The 20,397-nt window shown below is 28.7% G+C and overlaps 1 protein-coding gene across 3 annotated transcripts in view; it reads right to left on the bottom strand.

Annotated features, from left to right (window-relative positions):
* The window catches only part of LOC107454839 (uncharacterized), a 58,896-nt gene that overhangs the window by 25,094 nt on the left and 13,405 nt on the right, over positions 1–20,397 (bottom strand). Inside the window, exon 1 of one of the 3 annotated variants that reach the window (XM_016072159.4) lies at positions 8,896–9,046. The exons of the other annotated variants lie outside the window; for them this stretch is intronic. Coding sequence (XP_015927645.1) covers positions 8,896–8,928 — 33 coding nt within the window. The 5' untranslated portion in view covers positions 8,929–9,046. Of the gene's footprint in view, positions 1–8,895; positions 9,047–20,397 lie in introns of those variants that run through there. 3 annotated transcript variants of the gene reach the window in all.

Below are 20,397 nucleotides of genomic sequence, written 5' to 3'. Positions count from 1 at the left end.
GTTTGTTTCCGTTTTTAAAAGTGCTATATGTTGAGCCACCTCAGCTAGATTTGGCATGTGACATATATAGCGGCAATCATTGGTCGATTTTCTAGCGTTGCCATTCAGAGAGTTCTAATGAGGCTTTTTTTTGTCGCCGTGTAACAGAAATATATATATAGATTGCACGTTTTAAAAATCACAATGGGTTAGATAAAATGTTATCGGAACACTCGCAATCTTTCTGTAGAACCTTTTTGTGATTGCACAAATAATTCCACAGTTAGCATTAATATATTTTTAATGTAAAAATAATTCATTAATTTGGCGCACACGATTAAGTGGTTTGAATCTAAGTAATCAGTTTTTTGATAGTCTGTCTACAAACAAGAATTCATAATAGTGATTTTTAGAAATGGTCAATATTGTTCAATTGAAAGTTTTAAAAATATTTATTTTCAAAAAATGTCAATTATTTCATTTAATCACTTTATTTTATTTTAAGTTTCATCAAAGATGTACTGAACATCAGTAACTGTTCAATGACAAATTAGTTAAGTTCGTTAAAATTTGAATCATCATTTTATGTAAATACTCACTAAACAATTTTATTGAAGATATTAATTTAATAGTTTAAGTAATTTGCAGCTTTTATGCTAATAATTAAATAGCATTTACACCGGAAATATTCAATATGATGCATCGAAATAATTATTAAAGCTTTCAACAATATAATTTCTTAAAAGATAATTTAAATTATTCAACGAACAAGTTTTAAACATTATTATTTTTATTATTCAGTTTTATTATTTTTATTATTAAGTTTAAACATTATTATTTTTATGAATTTTTAAATCTATTTTAATTACAGAAAATTAAAAAAATTTCTGAAATTAACATAATTTAATAATATATCTTTTAATGATTCGAATTGCATATCTATAACAATAAGTGATCCAACTTAACTGCGATTTTCATAATTTTTTTAATTCAAATCAAGTAGTAGTACTTTTCCGATAAATTTTAGCTAAAATTGTCTGAAGATACAGCTTCTTATTTTGATAGGGAGTACATTGAGGAAAAAAGTACTTTTTTCTACATGCAATATTCTTAAATAAAATCAAACATCACACTATTTAAATTCTCCTATATTAAATAATAAAAATTATGTGTGAAATTATTTCAATTCCTATACATTTCATAAGCACAAATTACATATTTTTTTAATCTAATTTCATTAGCACAAAGGCACCAACAACTTCAGTGCTTTTAATCAAGAAAGAGGCTTAAGAAAGAATATTATCATAACCAGTGCAAAGCCTATTGATAAAAATAGTTATTCTGCCGAAATTACCACAATTGCAGAAGGTTACAAACAGTTTTTTTAAACTTCAAAAGTACTAGTTTCAAGAATAGCTTACATACAAGGAATGTGTGTAGTTTCAAGTTTTGAGAATGAAGAAGCTGTGTTTGGAAAAATAATTATTATTTGGAGAAAAGACTCCAAAGTTTTATTTGTGTGCAATCTTTTTCACTCTTGTTGTGTTTTTAAACTGAAAAAATGAGATTTAGTTAAAATAATAGCACCCGAAAATCTCTTAGATTATTATCCTCTGTCAGAGTATAAATATTTGAAAGACAGTGCTGCCATTCCCTAACGTCTATTATTTGATCATGAATAAATATTTAAATATGAATCATAAAATTTTTGTATGAAGTACTTAGTGTTATAATTGGAAGCTGAAATTGCAAAAGCTGTAAATCCCTTCTAATGTAATGTAAATCCCTTCTAATGTTCTCCGTATCTTTCANTATATAATACTTGCTTAGCATTATTTATTAAAAATTTTGATAATTTGAAACTTTATGTATCATATTATATGCACCCTGTTTTTCTTATAGATTATTTCTAGTTTAATAAGTTTTAATTCAAGTTATGTATTTTACTTTATATATTATAATCCGTAAATAAAATTTTTCCAAATGAGGGAAAATTTGTCCAGACTAGGAATCAAATTTGGAACCTTAGTTTTACATTAGAGACCAAGCTCTTACCACTTAAGCCACCCAGACAATACCTATATGCATTATTATATAACCCTACATGCATTAGTTACCTGATTTATGAAAACAATGTAAATCGCAAAGACATATAATAATGAGTATGTATTAAAAATATTGCTTTTTCTCAAATTCTCACCAACATTTGTAAAAAAATGATAGTAATTTTTTTTCTCCAAACTAAGTGAATTTTTAATCTTTTTATCAAGAAGTAAATTATGTTTGTGAAAAAGTAATTTAATTATATTGTAAATTTTAATTCAAATGTGGCAGAGTATATCGAGACCTTTCCCTGTTTTTAGGTTTTTTCAAGATACCCGTGTTTGGTGCAACCTTCTCCCGTTATTTGGAGCTAGTGAAAGCACCAATATATAGTAAGACTGACCACCACTTTATGTAGCCAGAAAATGAATACTAAAGTTTGGAGCAACATAGCTCGAAATTTTTTACAGGGTAATTCAGAGTTGTAAAAGAGACGTTTTTTTTTCTCAATTGCACGGGTGTAAAGTTCATTTAAAGTTTCCATAATTTTTTTTTCTTTCTTAAACTAACTGAAGTTGAATAATACTTTAAAATATTGGGTTCATAAAAAATAAATTTTTTTTTTCAACTAAGCGTTTTGAAACTGTAATGTATGTAACATTCCTATATTTGAGAATAATACATTTATTCTAAAAAAAATATGCTTTAAGTCTAAAAATAAATGTTTTTAATAAAACAAAGTAGCCAGATTTCATAGGAGTAAAATAGAATAAGTTTTTGATTAGAAAGAAAAATAAAAGCGGCAGATGATTTTTATATTTTGCTCACTCATCTACAGATAGGGCATTATTAATAGACTAAATCATATGTTATCAACAATGAAAAATTATCAATTCGAAAATCTAATCTGTCATTCCTATCATTCCTATAATTAAATTTTCCCTCGAATTTCTTCCACTCAATACTGAATCTTTTTAAGTACATTTTCATTAACTAAATATCGTTCCTTTGGGGATATTGTTATCGGGGATATTGCTATCAAATTGCTATTGGAGATATTGCTATCGAAATTCAAAGAGAAACTCAAAGCGTGTGCACAACTTGATCACAAACAACGCAACTTGAAGAGTTTATTGACATTTTATCACCAAATAGAATTTATCCTTAAACTAAATTCCCACCACTTTCTGACAAACTCGAGTACTCACATCTCACCCGGCTCTGTCTTTGATTAAAATACAAATGTAAACTGTTTTTTTCCCTTTGTTTTAAAAAAAAAAGACTACAACGAGCAACGCCACAAGGACTTTGTCGTTAGTCGAAATTCCGACATTTATCGATTAATGCGATTCTAAATGATATTCTGCTTCAATCGTTTCCTAATTAACCACCGACAACAGAAATAGTCACCAAAAGTAATCTATAGTCGATCATAATTTTGATGACTTTCCGATAAGGTTAAATTTTAATTGGAATTCTGTGTTGGATGACAGTACTGGTTTCAACCGTTCTTGGACCACCAAAGCAGCAATTTATTCCCAAAAAGAAATTCTATCACTTCCGGATTAGTTAATGCACTTAAAACTAAACTGGAGTTCTGTACCGGATAACAATAACCACAGCAAGCAGATTTTATATCGTTATTTTATCACAAATCGAAACTTCAACCACTCTGAACAAAAAAAGAAAAAAAAACTTAAAACTAAAAGGAAGAAAATATAACAATAAAATAAAATTTCTTTATACTCATCGTGATCTTCCATCACCCACTCCTCTTCTCTTTCGAAATTGATATGAATTTTATTTGTTCGATAAAAATAAAATTATTTAAAGTTCGATAAAAATAACATTATTTTTTCCCTTTTTAAAAAGGTAGGCATTAAAATTATTTTTATTACTTTATTTTCTTTTGTTTTTTATTTAAATGTAAAATATAAACTACGTTTTCAAATCTTAATTTTTAAAGAGCTCTTTGATATCTTTTTGATTTTTTACACCATCCTTTAGAGCAACCAGAACTATTATCTCGGTTTTGATTCCATAAATTTTAAAAGGAAACTTCAGTAGCTACGGTACGAATTTTGTCCCTGCATATTTATCTTGCAAGCGTCAATACTAAAATTCATTTTACAATATCGCTTAAAATATTTGCGATAAGTAATTTTCATAATTTACAACTAAAACTAATTTATAACTATTGCCGAACAATAAGTTAAATTTTATATTCTTTTATATCTTAAACTTTAATATGATATTTTATGATAAAAATGCTATCTAAGTATTTTTAAAACTAATTCGAATGTCTTTGGTTAAAACTTCATTTTAAAATAATTCTCTAATTCAACACGTTTATTCTATTTAAAAAAAATCCACGAGAACACTAAAGAAGGGATAATCAATTGCGTGTACTGAAGCAAATCAGCAGTTTATTAAAACTGTGATGAAATTGTTTTTTTTTCATTTGAAAATCTCATCTGAAGTTTAAGTTACATAATTGTAACAAAATAAAAAAATACCACTCTTGTCGCTTTGCCTCCTTTATTTCAATTTAAAAGGCTTCTTTTCTGTGAGATTTATTTCTTTAAAAGATTTTTTCAGAGCACATGAGTTTTTGTATTTCTGGTTGTAGCATTTGAATAAATTTGTTGAAATTGTAAGTTGTTGAATAAAGTTAAAATTCCTTACGCGTAGAATTTATGTAAAGTAAATTGAATTTACTGCTACAAAATATATTCACGATATATATACAGATCGAAATAAATGAAATTCCCAAGTAAGAAACTTAAATTGAATTAGATATAGTTGAAATCTTTCGATAACGGATATGATGATTGCGACTAAATGCAATTTAGAATACTAAAATATAATGTAGTTCATAAAATGAAGTAAAAATATTATTTGCGAACGTGTCTAAAAGCGAGAAGTGGTTGCACTAGAGTGGATTGATTAGTTTTGTCGAGAAAGTTGTAGAAAGTGCATTAATTTCAATACATAATTTACTCGTTATTATTTGAAATTTTAAACATTTTGATTAGGAACTGAAATGCATACTATATTAATAGTTTTGTTTTTTCGCGTTATATACTTGGAAATAGTAACTTGATTATAAGAATCAGTTAAAAATAATAAACACGTTATCTGTTCATAAAGTCAAATTTATAGGTATATTTCAATGCAGATTTTAATATCATACTTTTTATCTGAATATAATTTTTTTGTGAAAATAAGCTTGAATATATGATTTAGATTGTTAAAATTTATTTCATACTAAAAAAATTATTTTATGTAATTTTAAGTACAAAATTTAAATTTAAAGTTAAAATTTTTATTGTTGAAACTTACTTTATATAATTTTAAGTACAAAATTCTTAAACATTTTATTGATTCTGACCATTCAATAAATATTTTACTAAAAATGTTAAAATTTACTTTATACTAAAAAAAATTATTTTACGTAATTTTAAGTACAAAATTTAAATTTAAAATTAAATTTTTTATTGTTAAAACTTATTTATATAATTTTAAGTACAAAACTCTTGATTATTTTATTGATTCTGACCATTGAATAAGTTTTAAACAGTTCCACCTGATTGACACTCGTCATTCAGGTATCACTAGGACAAATTTGTTGGATACTCTTCTGAGGGCGCCATATTTGGCGGGCCAACGTTGCTCCCACAGTAAGGACATATAGTGCAGGGAAGAAACGAGCATCCATGCCTTGTCCGGGATTCGAACCCAGGACCTTTCTGTTCTGAGAATGGCTCTTTGACCACTACACAATCCGGTCGGTGGATTTTACACACTAAAAGCTAATGACGGATTTATCATGTTTAATCGATCTATTTTAAAAGTCTGGAAAAAAGTATCCTAAAACCGTCATTGTAAGAATTAATTGCCTTGAATATAAGTTTCTAAAAACTTATTTGAAAATATTTTTAAATGTTTAATCATGAACGGATCAATTTTATCAAGTACAGAAACCAATAGTTAATAAATGCTTGCGCTTTTCGTGTAGCTTTCCGGGAAACAGCTATTTGAATTCATAAATGAGTTAAAATTCAATTATAAATAATGCTGTAAAATTTATTGATATGTTTTAAAAACAGAATTTTACAAGGTAGTTTCATGGGTCAAAATTCAAATATTTTGTGAATGTATCGATGCATATTAAATTGATTTAGTTTTTTTTTAAGAAAAAGAATTATTAAAAATCTTATTAAGTATAAGATTTTTAAATGTAAATCTTAAAAATCTATATATAAAGCATTTGGAGGTTTTTAAACAGTGAGCACCTGTGATGAACTTATTGTGATAAAAAAATTCCCCCATAATTATTTCAAAAAAATTATGTCTGTGAAATTTAGGTCTAAAAAATATCGGGTGTTCCATAATTATCGCCTTTAATTATGTCGTTTTAAAGTTCTTGCCACAAATAGAGTAAAAAAAATAAGGCATCACTATTATATTGCGCAACTTAATATCTAGGGACTCTTAATATTTTATTTTATAACCGTCGTTGAACAATTTTAAGGGTTTATGACTACGAATGTTCAACTCCGTAACCTTGTAATTTTGAACCCAATCCAGAAAACAAGAGAACTCCTGGATCGAGTATTGGGAGAAATTTACCTTCGTGGAGTATTTTTTAATGGAGCTAACCCGCATTTGCGTTACATGGAGAGGAAGACCACGTGAACCTCCCACGGTTAGACTGACGGCAAGAGGACTCTAACCCATGAACCATCTACCACTCAGAATATTTTACGTCATCCCTGTGGTCGGTGTAATCCGGATGCGGATTCGAATCCGGTTCGCCTCATTGGAAGGCGAACGCTTAATCCCCTGAGCCATCGTGGCTCGGGGATTTTTTATATCTAAGGAAAGAACAAAACTATTATTAAAACTTAAAGAATCAAAACTTGTTTGATTGTCGTATGAAAATGAGAGGAGGTGAAAAGCGCTTTTTGGAAGCACTTTCACTGTAATTAAATTGGTTTTTATGTCTTTGAACTTTTTTTTTCTTCTATATCAGTTATTCGAGCGTTGATCACGTTTTTAAATTTCCCTATCTTAACGATTATTTTTTTTCAAACAATTAACCTTGCAGTAAATCCTATTGGTTGGAGGAATCAAATTGAGAAAGCCTTGGCCTGCACTGGGCTGTGAAACTGTTGAAAGAGAAGAATGTGCATATATTCTTTGCTTAAATTTTGACAAGGAAGCTTAAAATATGCAATATATTGTTAGTGTTATTTGTTATTGTGTTGAGTGTTATTATTTATTCATTTATTTGTAGCGATTTTAATCTTGAACACAAGAGTAATTTAAACTTTATATATTAATTCTTAGTTATGTATTGTACAATTTATAAAGTATATTTCATTGAAGAATTGGTGTGATGGATAGGAGGAGGTGGGGGATCAGGCTCAATTATTTCAATGATATTCCATCGTTTTGATTATTTTTTTCCATTACTAGGCTTTACTTACAGTACTTTAAATTCTTTGAAAGAATCATTTGGCGCAGTTAATGTGTGTCCACTTAAAATTGAGATACGTAGGGTCGTAAAAAATATTCTGAGTAACTTTATTACAAACTTCAAGTTACACAAATCTAAAATGAAAAATAAACGAATTTTTGGAAATAAAATCTGACAAATATTTTATAAAAAGCTCTTAAAAAATTACTTTAATTTTTTTCTTGCAAATATGCATTTTATTATTATATTTTAAAAATAACACTGATCTAGTTTTATTCAGATTAAATAATAAAATTTGTCATAAATATTGCTTTTTACATTATGTTAAACGTGAACAAAATTTAGAATATAGTTCATTAAAATAAATGAGCAAACAAAATAAACGAGATATCTTGTACCTATACCAACCAAAATATTAAACAAAAAATGTGCTGTTCATTTAAATTTTTTAAAAAAATAAATGATTTTACTGAAGATTACATTACTTTTTGAGCAATTATGACTAAGAACAAAATTCGAACAAGCATATCATATTAAAATGTTATCTTTTACAGCGAATTAAATTTGTGCAATGCAATGGTGATAAAAAGATTTTTCGTATCCAGAAAATGGTGATAATGTATGATGATTATAATTTTTCATGAATCAGGAAATATCAGACTTTTCATTACACAACTTAAAACATAAATTAAAACATAAATTCATTACATAATTTAATTTGCTGTAAAATATTTTTAACTTCATAATTTGCAATGCAGAAACAACTAGCATAAATGAAAAACAAATTACCGATTAATTTCGTGTTGTTTCAATAGTTGTCTTTTTTTTTTTTACAACTAAAGACTCATTTTGTTAATTTTCAAGGAAAAATTTTTAAATTTTTACGCTAAAAAAATAACAATGGCATTACTGAATTTGATATCATTTACCGGTCAATATTCTTTGTTTCTGGATATTTTTTTATTAAGTGCTCAAACGTGCAGCATGAGGTGAATATAAGTTAAGATTTCTTTTAGAATTTAAAATGTGAATGACACAAAAAAGTTGAATTTAAAATTTATGTTCATTTATTTAATTATTATTTCATTAAAATTTATTTATTTATTTATTTTTTATGTTACTATAAAACAAAACTACCGGCTATTTTATAATTTTTTTAAAAAAATAAAGCAAATTTTATGAAAATATGCACCGAAAATCATATTATTCAACCTCGGGAAGATATACGAACTATCTATTTTTATCAATTAATAGCAACTTTCTTTTAATATTTACCTTAATAAGCTGACTAATTTAACTCTAAATTTTATCAAAGTTTAATTATGATTTTGAAAATAGGTCGGAAAACAAAAAGTTATTAGTATAAAGTAGGAACAATTAGTTGTCCTTACCTTTTTATATCCTTCAAATGTTTCGTATGACATTTTCTGAAAAAATGATTTCTTTGGCGTGCCGAGATACGTTATTCAAAATCGTGGCATGACTCAACCGCTTTTATTCGCCAATAAATAAGCTGAATTTTTTCCTTCAAACTCTTATAGGTATGTGTACAGCTGTATGAAATGAAGTGTATCCAGTCAAAACAAAAATGTACTTAAAAACAAAAATGTTTTTAAGAATTTTGGGAAGAATGCCTCGCGTGATGTGTGAGGTAGATGTTAAAAAAAGGATTAAAATTTAGCGAAATAATCATTTCTGACAAACACTTTTTTTAATCATTTTGATTGATAACGAAATGACAAACTGTAAGTGATAACATTAAATATATCAAATTAATTGCATGTTTAAAAGAAAGAAGTAAAAAACTCGAATAATTTCGGTTAAAAAACAAACAAACATATAAGACTGTTTTTCGAAGGCTTCATCTTTTATATGAAATGATGCTTTTTTGTGAAAATATGCTGTTTTTATAACTGTTGGGAGTTTGCAACTGTTACTCATGACTGTTAGGTAAAGTTTAGCCTGTCTAAAACCAGCGCAGTCTATGTTTATTTTGCAAATGGTGCAAAACGTCAATGCGGAGAAAGGCTTCAGTTTTGTGAAAATGAAAAGCGTTTGTAGTACGTAAAACCATTCTCCAATGCTGCATTACTTGAGCTCATAAAAATTTTCAAAAACTGAGAATAAGGTAGTGATTTTGATGATTTTAATCCAGGTGGAAAAATTTCACCAAATTGGCGATTTTTAAAAAAGTTTAATAATTTTTAAAATATTTACCTGTTCTGAAGACTATATAATTCTTCAAGGCAAGATTATATATATAGTTTAAAATCATCGCATTGCTCCAAGTCTAAATCACTTAAATTGCTTTATTTTATTTATTTTTTTTAAATTTTCCTTTCCGACAAAGTTTTAAGAAACAGAGTCAAAAAGAAGTAAAATATTGTTGATCCTGAATAATTTTAAGCAACTAAGGAATTTACTTTGAATTAAAAGAAATTTATTGTTGGATTAGACGTTAAACCCAACAAACTAGCGATATACTTCGGAGGAAAAATTCAAAAACCTCTTAAATATAATAACCGAGGGCAAATGTGGTTAAATTTTACTCAAAAAGTTTTCCTCGAAGATAAAATTGTTATAATACGGGGTATTGGATTATGTGTTGGATTAAAATTCACGGAGTGTTGGTTGTTCTGTGTTGGATTAAAATTTACAGGGCTTTGGAGTTTGATATAAGCCGAAATCCGATACGGATTGGCTGCTCAATGTCAGTGATAAAATAAGATAAACGAAAGTGGACTTGCTTTACTGCCGGTAATGCTATGCTGCAACATTTCAAAACCAACTTTGCAGTGCAGTATTATGTCCTTTATAGATGTTGTTCTCGTAGGAGGTGATTAAGGCACTGGGGTTGCGATTGTTCTTATTTTCCAGTGGCGCCATTTATGGCCAAGAATTCGACTTCTGCCGCATCCATACGTCACACCTGCTTATAGGGCGAACCCATTCATACATTCATCCAAAGATCGTTATTTTGACCTGAAATAGATCAATCTCCAATCCAGTACCCTCAGAGGTATAATTTGCTATGGGAACATAGAGGACTTTGTGACCCGACAGATTTAACACCAGTTAACATTCCCTACACGGGAGTCTTCGGCCGGCCGGATTAGGCTATCTCGACCCCAGTATTTATAGTTATAACATCATTTGTGATAAATCTACTTGGAGAAACAAATTGTGGTAAAATTACAATATTGTGCATGTGGTAAAATTGTATGTGGTAAAATTAATGTGGTAAAATTACAATATTGTATGGGAAGGGCATATCTGGTAAAAAAAATAAAAATAAATTCTGGTAATCTATATGCTATACATAAATGAATGTCTGTGTGTGTGTGTGCGTGCGCGTGTCCTTTACAGACTCCTAAACCATCCAACAGAAAGCGATGAAATTTGGCATACAGATAGTTTCAAGCACTAGGAAGGTCACGGTCAACATTAGAACATTCTGCGAAAAATCGTTTTAACAGGATGAGTGAAAATCGAAATGGAATATTTTGATTGTTAAGCGTTAACCATTGTTTTAAATTTAACGAATCAATTTTCACATATTTTAAATATACATCAGTGATAATTGCTAGCGTATGCTAGCATCAGTGATAATCGCTAGCGTATTGCTATCGTAGCTGTTTGATCAAAAAATAGTCTATTGCACGTATTTAAATATTTAATTATTTCATATTCGCTATGTCAAATTAATTCAATGAACACATTACGAGGTAGCACGTGTGGGCTACGTCAACAAGTTTATACTTTGTCTGATACCATGTGGTTTTATTTTATTTATATTAATTCTTTTAAGCTTGTTTCTAAAAAATTACTTCTTTAAAACCAACGGTAATTGAATAGAAATAAAATATTTATGTAATCAAAAGCAACAATTAATGGGAAAATGGTACTATTTCGTTTAGGAGAAACATAAACAATTGGCGCCAATGAGTCTTAATTACACCAATTATGCTTAATTAACTATATTAATACATGCATATTGAAATAAAATAATAAGCAATATTCTAGAAAGCTAAAGAAATGGAGTAAAGGTATTTATTTGTTCAGAAGAACCGCAAAAAACCGTCAATGGTATGAATTACGAACAACGGGCTTTGCTTACTTCAATAACATAAAGCCACCAAAGATTAGAGCATACAACATTAAGTTTAAAAAAAATTGAGATTATTTTAGCTATATTAATTGAAAAATTGAGTGGAAGAACAAGATAAGGAACATTTTCAGAACGAAAAAAGAGCACATGCATCCGAATTATTTTATTACCAATTTATTAGAAGGTGGGACTAATAATTGTTTGCTTTATTTTATTTACCACTGCCTAATCTATACATATGAAAATAAATATCCGTGTGTGGGTATCCTCTATAGGTTACTAAAAAATCCAACAGAAAGCAATGAAATTTGGCATACGGATAGTTTGAAGTACGAGGAAAGTTACTGTCAACATTAGAACATTCTACGACGAACTGTTAAAGCGGGATGAGTGAAGAACAAAATGAGTGTATTATCTAATTGGTTAAGCGTTAAGCATTGCTTTAAATTTTACTATAAGCGATTCAGTTTTCATATATTTTAAAGATAAAATTAGTGATAATTTCTAGCTTATAGCTCTATTTGATAAAAAAAAGTTTATTACATGGATTTAAATATTTAATTATTTTATATTCACTGTGTCAGATAAATTAAATAAACAACACTACGTGGCACCAAATTTATACTTTTAAAGCAGTCTGATACCACGCGCTTTTTTTTAATTAACATTAATTTACAAGCGACTAGGGACAGGACGATTCCATAATACAAACGGACTTAGAAAATTTAGAAAGGGGAAAATGAGCTCAATATCGGGAAAACGTTGGTGGTGAGAGCTTTAGCTTAGCAAAATATCGCCTTATTTTAGCGCCTACATTGGAAGTCAAATTTTGGCGGGATTTTCTGAAACAAAAAAAAAGCAAAAAAAACTTAATTATAGGGTCATCAAAAAAGAAAGAATTGATTATTAGGCTTTACAGAGAAGACAGTCAGATTTGATTTCTTTTTTATCTTCAAAGAACGTTTTTGATGCAGAGAGGTACGTACCTCAGTACTGTTGACAATTATCGGTCGCTGTTCCAGCAATTCTGTACATGTTGGAGGAGCGTGAGGGGGGGGGGAGATCGTGAAAAGAATTCCGTGCATAAACCGGGCAGTGGCACTTTACCTTAAAAAAAACTTCAGTGTAGGGTACGCCGGGCAAATATATACCGGGCAATGGCACTTGACCTTAAAAAACATCAGTGTAGGGTATACCGGGCAAATGTATACCGGGCAGTGGCACTTAACTTGACCTTGTATATATTTTAGACATTTACCAAAAGTCTAGTCAACTAGACCTAGTATATGTGCCACTGCCCGGTATACCCTACACTGATGTTTTTTTANTAGAATTTAGCATTGCGTCATGGTAAATGTTATTCCTACTAAGTGGAAGTAGTTGTGTTTTTTTAATATTATACCCAATTGACATTAATTCTCTTAAAACGTGTTTCTAAAAAATAATGACCTAAAATCAACGGTAATTGAATAAGGCAAAATTAATGGAAAATTGTTACTAATTCGCTTAGAAGAAACGTAAAAGAAAATGCCATATCATTATTGACGACAATGACGCTTAATTTAGGTAGTATATGCATATTGAAATAAAATAAATTTACTGTGTATTAGAACGCAGAAGTAATGGAGTGAAGATATTTATCTAGAATAACCATTAGATATCATCATACTATCATTGACGACAATATGCTTAACTAATGTTAGCAATGTATTATGTGATAGAAATGTTGAAGGGTTATGTAATATGTTCCAAATATACTAATATAGGTATAAAATATTAAATTTATATATTTGGTGATTATTAAGACCGCAGCAATACTTAGCAGTTTTAATACTCATACTTTGGAAATAAGCGTTTTACGGTCCTTGAAAGGGATATGTACCTTAGAAAATTAGTTGATAGTGCAATAGCATCATGCGAAGTGATACTAAATATATTTAATATTTGTTCTAATGGGATAAACTACAAAAAACGGCTTTTACTAACTTCAATAGCGCAAAGTCACGATAAAGAGCAGCAAATAGTATTAAATAAAAAAATTGTAATTATTTTAACTGCATTAATTAAAAAACTTAGAGGAAGAACCAGGTAAGTAACATTTTCAGAACAAAAAAAAAGTTGCATCCGAACTATTTTATTACCAATTTATTAGAACGATGGGAAAATATTTGTCTGTTTTAATTTATTTACCCCTGCCTAATTTGAAATAAATTGATGCAACCACTTTTTTAATTCACTCTGATTCAGTAATTCCCCCAAAAATTTCACTTACCTGGTTCTTCCACTAAGTTCTTTAATTGTGTCGTTATATGATTTTCAGTTTTAAGTATGATTTCGTAGTGTTTCTCAATACTGATTTATTTATTTTTTATTTATTTTTTACTCTCCCCGTGCGAAGAAAGGGTATTCAGCTAGTACGTAATAAAAAGCAAAATATAAAGGGAATTGAAACCATTTTTTTGGTTATTTTTCTGTTCATATGATAACGGCTTAGAGGTAAATTCTGGTTCAAAATTATAGTTCTTACCACCACATGTTTAGGAAAAAAAAACATAACTGAAAAGTAAATTTAACCGAATAAATGTTTTTTTTACGCCATTCTCTAAGATATCATGATAAAATTACCAAATTTTACCACATTTGCCTAATTTTATAATATTTCATAAAATTATACTTTTCTGTTAATTTTACCAAAATTATTACCAAAGTGCTTCGGTAAAAATTATCGAGTTTTTTGGGGTTCCCATAGAGCTAGAAACGTGGCCCGTTTTATCATATTCTGGTAGTTTTAACATACAGTGAAACTTCTCCTAAAGGCCACCTCTACTTACCTCTATTAAGGGCCAATATTTTGAGGAACGAAAATTTTCCCCATAGACATAATGTTAATTTTCCTCCCATTAGAGGGCCACATTTTCCTGACTACCTCCAATAAAGGCCATTTTTTTTTAAATTTTTTTTTTCAAAAAAGACATTTTTATACATTTTTCTTCTCGCAAGGGCCATAAATCTAAACAGGTGTGTCCAATTCTTTAGCTAACAGTTTTGTAATAGAAACAATATTGTTTTTGAAACTTTATGTGGTGAATCAGCTAATGTTGATAAAGATTTGTGTCAAGACTGGAAATCAAGGCTTCCAATCATTCTGGCCTGCTATGAAGATCGTGATGTTTATAACTTAGATGAGACAGGACTTTTTTTCCGTGCCTTACCTACCAAAAGTTTAGTTCAGAAAGCAGAAGAGGCCAAAGGAGGAAAACAAGCTAAACAGAGGCTCACTGTGTGTTTTTGTGCTAATGCTGCTGGTGAAAAGGAAAGCCCATCGTCATTTGGCACTCCAAGAAACCTCGTTGTTTTAAAGGTAAAGATTTATTACAAATGGGAGTAAAATATCATTATAATAAGAAGGCATAGATGACCATGGAAATATTTAAAAATTGGTTGATTAGTTTTGATAATAAAATTACAAATCAAGGCAGAAAGTGGTTCTTTTTTTGGATAATGCACCATGTCACTCATTTTACGAAAACTTGAAAAGTGTAAAGCTTCAATTCTTGCCTCCAAATACTACGTCTGAAATTCAACCTCTAGACCAAGGAGTTATACGCTGCTTTAAATTAGAATACCGACGTTTTGTTTTGCGAAGACTCCTTTCTATTATAGATTGCGATAAAAATTCATCACAAATCATTCAATCTATAACAGTATTAGATGCCATTCGGTGGATTAAACACGCCTGAAAAATGTAAAAGGACAGACAATTGTAAATTGCTTTAAAAAATGCGAGCTAAGCAATACAGCTTTAGAGGCCACTATCGATGCAGCTGATTTAGAAAATGAAGTGGTTGAACTTTCAAAAGCTGTTGCAATTCAATATGACCCAAATTCAGATAAATATGAAAATGGGCTAGAATGTTACGATGATTTATCGGAAGATTGGGAGAAAAGATTTAAATATGATTTAGATACAGGTAAAACATTAATATTCATTGTTTTAAGTTTAAAAAAAATACAATACATATTTTTTTAAACTTATTTGTTCAATTTTTTCAGGAGTTCAGTCTGATTCAGATAATGAGAATGAGTCCCCCGTGCCATATTTATCAAACCAAGAAATGCTAATAGAAGTAAATAAACTGATATCCCAATCCAAGGCATTAGTAAATGATGCGAATTTAACTAATTTGTTTTATAGAGTTAAGGAATCATTAGAAACTAAAATTGTTTGCGAAAAAATTGTAAAAAGTAAACAAACTTCAATTGAAAATTTTTTTAAACATGTGTAAAAACTTGAAATGTTAATAAGCAGTTTTTTTCTACATAAATTTTGATTTCCTCATTTTATTTTTTGGTCACCCCCATTTAAGGGCCACCCCCCATAAGGGCCAATTTTCAATGGAACGACAGGTGGCCCTTACCGAGAGGTTTCACTGTAGTTTTAACCGAGCTTTCGAACAGAGAATTTCGAATTCAACAAAACCTACACTGAGAAGTGTAGGTTTTGTTGAATTTGAAATTCTCTGTTCGAATAATACAATAAAAAATGAATTGCTTTAAACAATTTAAAGCATTCAAATATAAAAAATATATACGACAAAAAATTGCAGTTCCTTGACAAGCTGAAAGAAAAAGCGAAGATAAGCAGGAAGATCAGTTGAAGAGCTTACCTAAGTTTTTTTTTTTTATCAAACTATTGGTGTCAATTAAATTAATTCTCACATATGTAATTAGTGAAAAGAGAAATATTAGATAATTAGCAACGAATTTAAAAGAAAAATGGTTTTCTATTACTTAAAGAAGTATGATAGTCGATATAGTGTCAAATTAATGTTTATGATGAGCTTGAATTTTTTTCATTAGAAGTTCTATTACCTCAAACGATTCGATTAACTCGAACGATTAATTTTCTCAGCTTGTGTTCCTCTTTTTTAATGATGCCAACAAATAAATGCAGATAAAAATTTCCGATTAATTATCATCACTTAAGTTATAATTACACAACGCTACCATTTTTTAAATGTTAAAGCAAGCAGTAAAATACGCATGAAATAAGTTTCTTTTTTGATTGTATATTAGGAAGACTACATGTAACGACAATAGGATATTAATCGTAACAATTAGATTGTTTGTCTTAGCAAAAAAACTATGTTCCTTTTTCATTAAAGAAGAAAAGAAATTGGTTTTTCTTTTGATTTACTTTTTTAGAATATTTGTGAAACATTCCACATCAAACTAGGCAAATTGTTTTATGTTGGGAGCTAAAATATAAATACATTTTGTTTTCAAAACTGAGTCATTTCGATATCAGTCATTAAGGAAAGAGGCACTAACGATTACAGTTTGAAAAAGCTTGAGAAATTTTTTTTTGAAAATCTTATGAAATATAATTCTAATGCAAATTGAACCTTATAGCAGAAAATTACAGCCTTATTTTTATAGCTTATTATGGTTGTTTTTTTATAGTACCGTAAATATGATTATAAAATGACTTTGCTTTTGTAAGTCCATGCTACACAAAGCATTGCATTTACATTTCAAAAAAGTGTCAACAAGGTGTTTGTTTGTACAAATTCAGTCATACTTTGTGATTGACTTTTTCCTTTCATCAAGTATAGAGATAGTATTGCTAATAACAGCAGTATATATGTGATTTTATCGTGCAATTTTTAGTCACTTTACTATATTTAGACACCACTTTTATATCTATAGCTCTAGGGTGGGTACGGCCTATAGTTATTACCCTGTGTTTAGTTGTTATAAATATTTGAATTGGATTGCTAATACATTTATTTAAAACAATAGCTTTCACTAAACCAATGAGAAATTTCCTTTTCTATATGTATTTGAATTAAAAATAACTTGATATATATTTATATTTGAATGAATTGGACTTCGTAATTTGCTTACATTTGTGCTTAATTAACTTCATGTTGAATATCATACTTTTATAGCCTACGGTATACCCCCTATGCAGTATGCAGACACACACACAGACACATTATTTATTCACACACAGACTCATTCTTCAATATACAGTATAAATTTAATAATATTAAAATTTCATTCTGCACAAAAAAAATAATAAAGCAAAGTTTTTTAAGTATATTCTTTAAGTACATTTCTCTTAACAAGACATCAGGACAGAATTGAGATACTGAGGTTTGTAAAAAAGTAAAGTAAAATAAAAATAAATGCTGTTATAGAATATATAAAATCATCAATATGCGAAGAACTATGAAGAATAAATCGTTTTTTTCATCTCATGAACAATCAGATAAACGGTGCATAGTTTATAACACTTCTGCCACTTTTCAAGGACATTCACTCTTCGAAAGCTCTTTCAAGGACGACAGTTTCTTATATATGCTAGAATGTTTAGTATATTGAATAATTTTGATTTTAATTTCATTAAAAAGAAGAAATACTGACCAAGTTAGATTTTGTCTTTATCTTATTCTACATGTTTTGCACATTTCCGTGCGATGAGAAAATGATATTTATTAGAGAAAATGTAATTTATAGAGAGTTGCTTTTAGTTTCAACAATTAGCTTTTGAATAAGTTGTGATACAGAAGGTCTTTTAAATAATGGTCATCTTCCCATTTATTCACAGTAATGAGATATAACTTTGTTTTTTGATGGAACGGAGAGAAAAAGCCCATTACGTAAGAAAAAAATATATAAAAAGATTAAACTATTTTAGGAATTTTAAAATAAATTATACATTCGACTAAGTTAACGTTCATAAAAGTAAACAAGTCGATTATAAAAGGTTGAAATTAACGAGCGAAAAAAAAATATGATATGAAGGAATGGATGGAAACAATGTCTTTCACAAATGAATCAAATCTGATATTAGAAAGTGATTATATTTAATTTTTCGAAAAGCTGGGAAATTTAAATCATAGTATGGTATTAAATTTTTCATTCCAAAAAACAAACAACTAGATTGTAAAAGACTAATAAACATCTCAGACAGTTATGATGAAATGATATTAATTGCCATCATGAAAAATATAATATGAATGAATTCATGGTTAATATTTTTTTTTGAAAATTGCGCAAATATGTGATAATAATTACGCAGCACCTTTCGTAACACTGTGATTACTATTGATGATATTACTATAAATGCATTAAATCCTAATCTATGCTAATTTATTGAAGATGAGACAGACATTGTACGCAACTAACCTAAGTTCGGAAAAACAACCTAAGTTAGTTGTTTGTCCGATTCGAATTTAAAATTACTTTGCAGGAATATTTGGCAATTTTGACATTATTTATTGTGTCTGGATTACTCATATTATTCATTCTTTCTTACATTAAAGCTTGTCTTTTAAGCTTAAATTGAATTATTATTCAAATCACAAACAATGCGTTGGCTAACTTTGTAATGTTTTCATCGAAAAGTTTCGTAATAAATTAGGTAAAAGTTTCATGGATTGTGTGAGAAAAAAGTATTATATTACTTTCATACATTTCTCAGAGATTGAAAAAAAAAATAGTTTTTTTAATTTTACGAATTATTCGACAAATTACGAGCTTTCCAAAAATTTGCATTTTTAAATTGTGTTTATCGTGTTATTTTCGTTACATGATATTAAAATTGTTATTCTTAACGAAAATCATCAGAATAGAATATGCACTTTCCAAATCTCAAAAAACTCAAGTAACTCAAAAGAGCTCGTAAGAATTATATTTTTGTAACATTGTGTCCTCTACCTTCGACGTACAGAAATGAAAAAGCCGATAAACTGATTTCAAGCAAAATGTGATGACAGCGCGTAAAGAATAATTTTATTTTACAGATAAAAAATTATGAAGAAAAGAAATTAAAATGTGTTTGTATATTGAAGTTTGTTCAGATAATATTTAAGTTGTTTCGTAACGACCACAAAATACTTTCCAGGATGGAAAAAAACGAGGGTTTACTACTTAATGAAGGAAATATTATTAAAAAAAACACAATAGATGGAGAGAAGTTTATTAAATAGAAAAACCTCCAAATGTCATCCGTCGATCAAGCTGGTTTAAACTTTTTGCACCCGATAGGCAGTAGTGTTTTCGTTTTTCTCTCGCTTAAATATTATTTTGTGACCCTTAATGAGAGTATATTTTCTTTAACTGTGTATTTGATAAGAATTCAAGAAATATAAATTAAAAATATTCATTACAGAACACATTAAAAATTACATCTAAATAATTAATATCTCATTGACTTAATTAATTAATTGATCTCATCGACTTAATTAATTGGCTTAATTAATTAAGCATAATTGGCGAAATTAAGCCTCATTGGCTCAAATTTTTTATGTTTCTCCTAAACGAATTCGTACCACTTTCCCATTAATTGTTGCTTTTGATTACATAAATATTTTGTTTCGATTCAATTACCGTTGATTTTAAATAAGTAATTTTTTTTAGAAACACGTTTAAAAGAATTAATATAAATAAAATAAAAGCACGTGGTATCAGACAAAGTATAAACTTGGTGATGTAGACCACACGTGCTACCACGTTATGTTAATTGAATTCATCTGACATTCGCGATCGCAACGCTCGGGTACGCCCTCTAGCAGGAGCCTGTAAATATCAAACATTAATTTATCACGTTTTCATTTAGTTCCATCAAAATCATTGATAGAATTAGCCGCCATTTTTTAGCAGCAAATAAGAAACAAAATTTCCCTAAGGAAAAGGCCGAAGAACTTGAAAAAAATCTCCAGAATATTAGTAAATCTTTCAGGAACAGAACACGCCAAACATTTGAAGAAAAATTCCT

Source organism: Parasteatoda tepidariorum, chromosome 2, assembly GCF_043381705.1.
Source record: "Parasteatoda tepidariorum isolate YZ-2023 chromosome 2, CAS_Ptep_4.0, whole genome shotgun sequence".
Lineage (NCBI taxonomy): Eukaryota > Metazoa > Arthropoda > Arachnida > Araneae > Theridiidae > Parasteatoda > Parasteatoda tepidariorum.
This window is presented reverse-complemented; position numbering and strand designations above follow the sequence as displayed.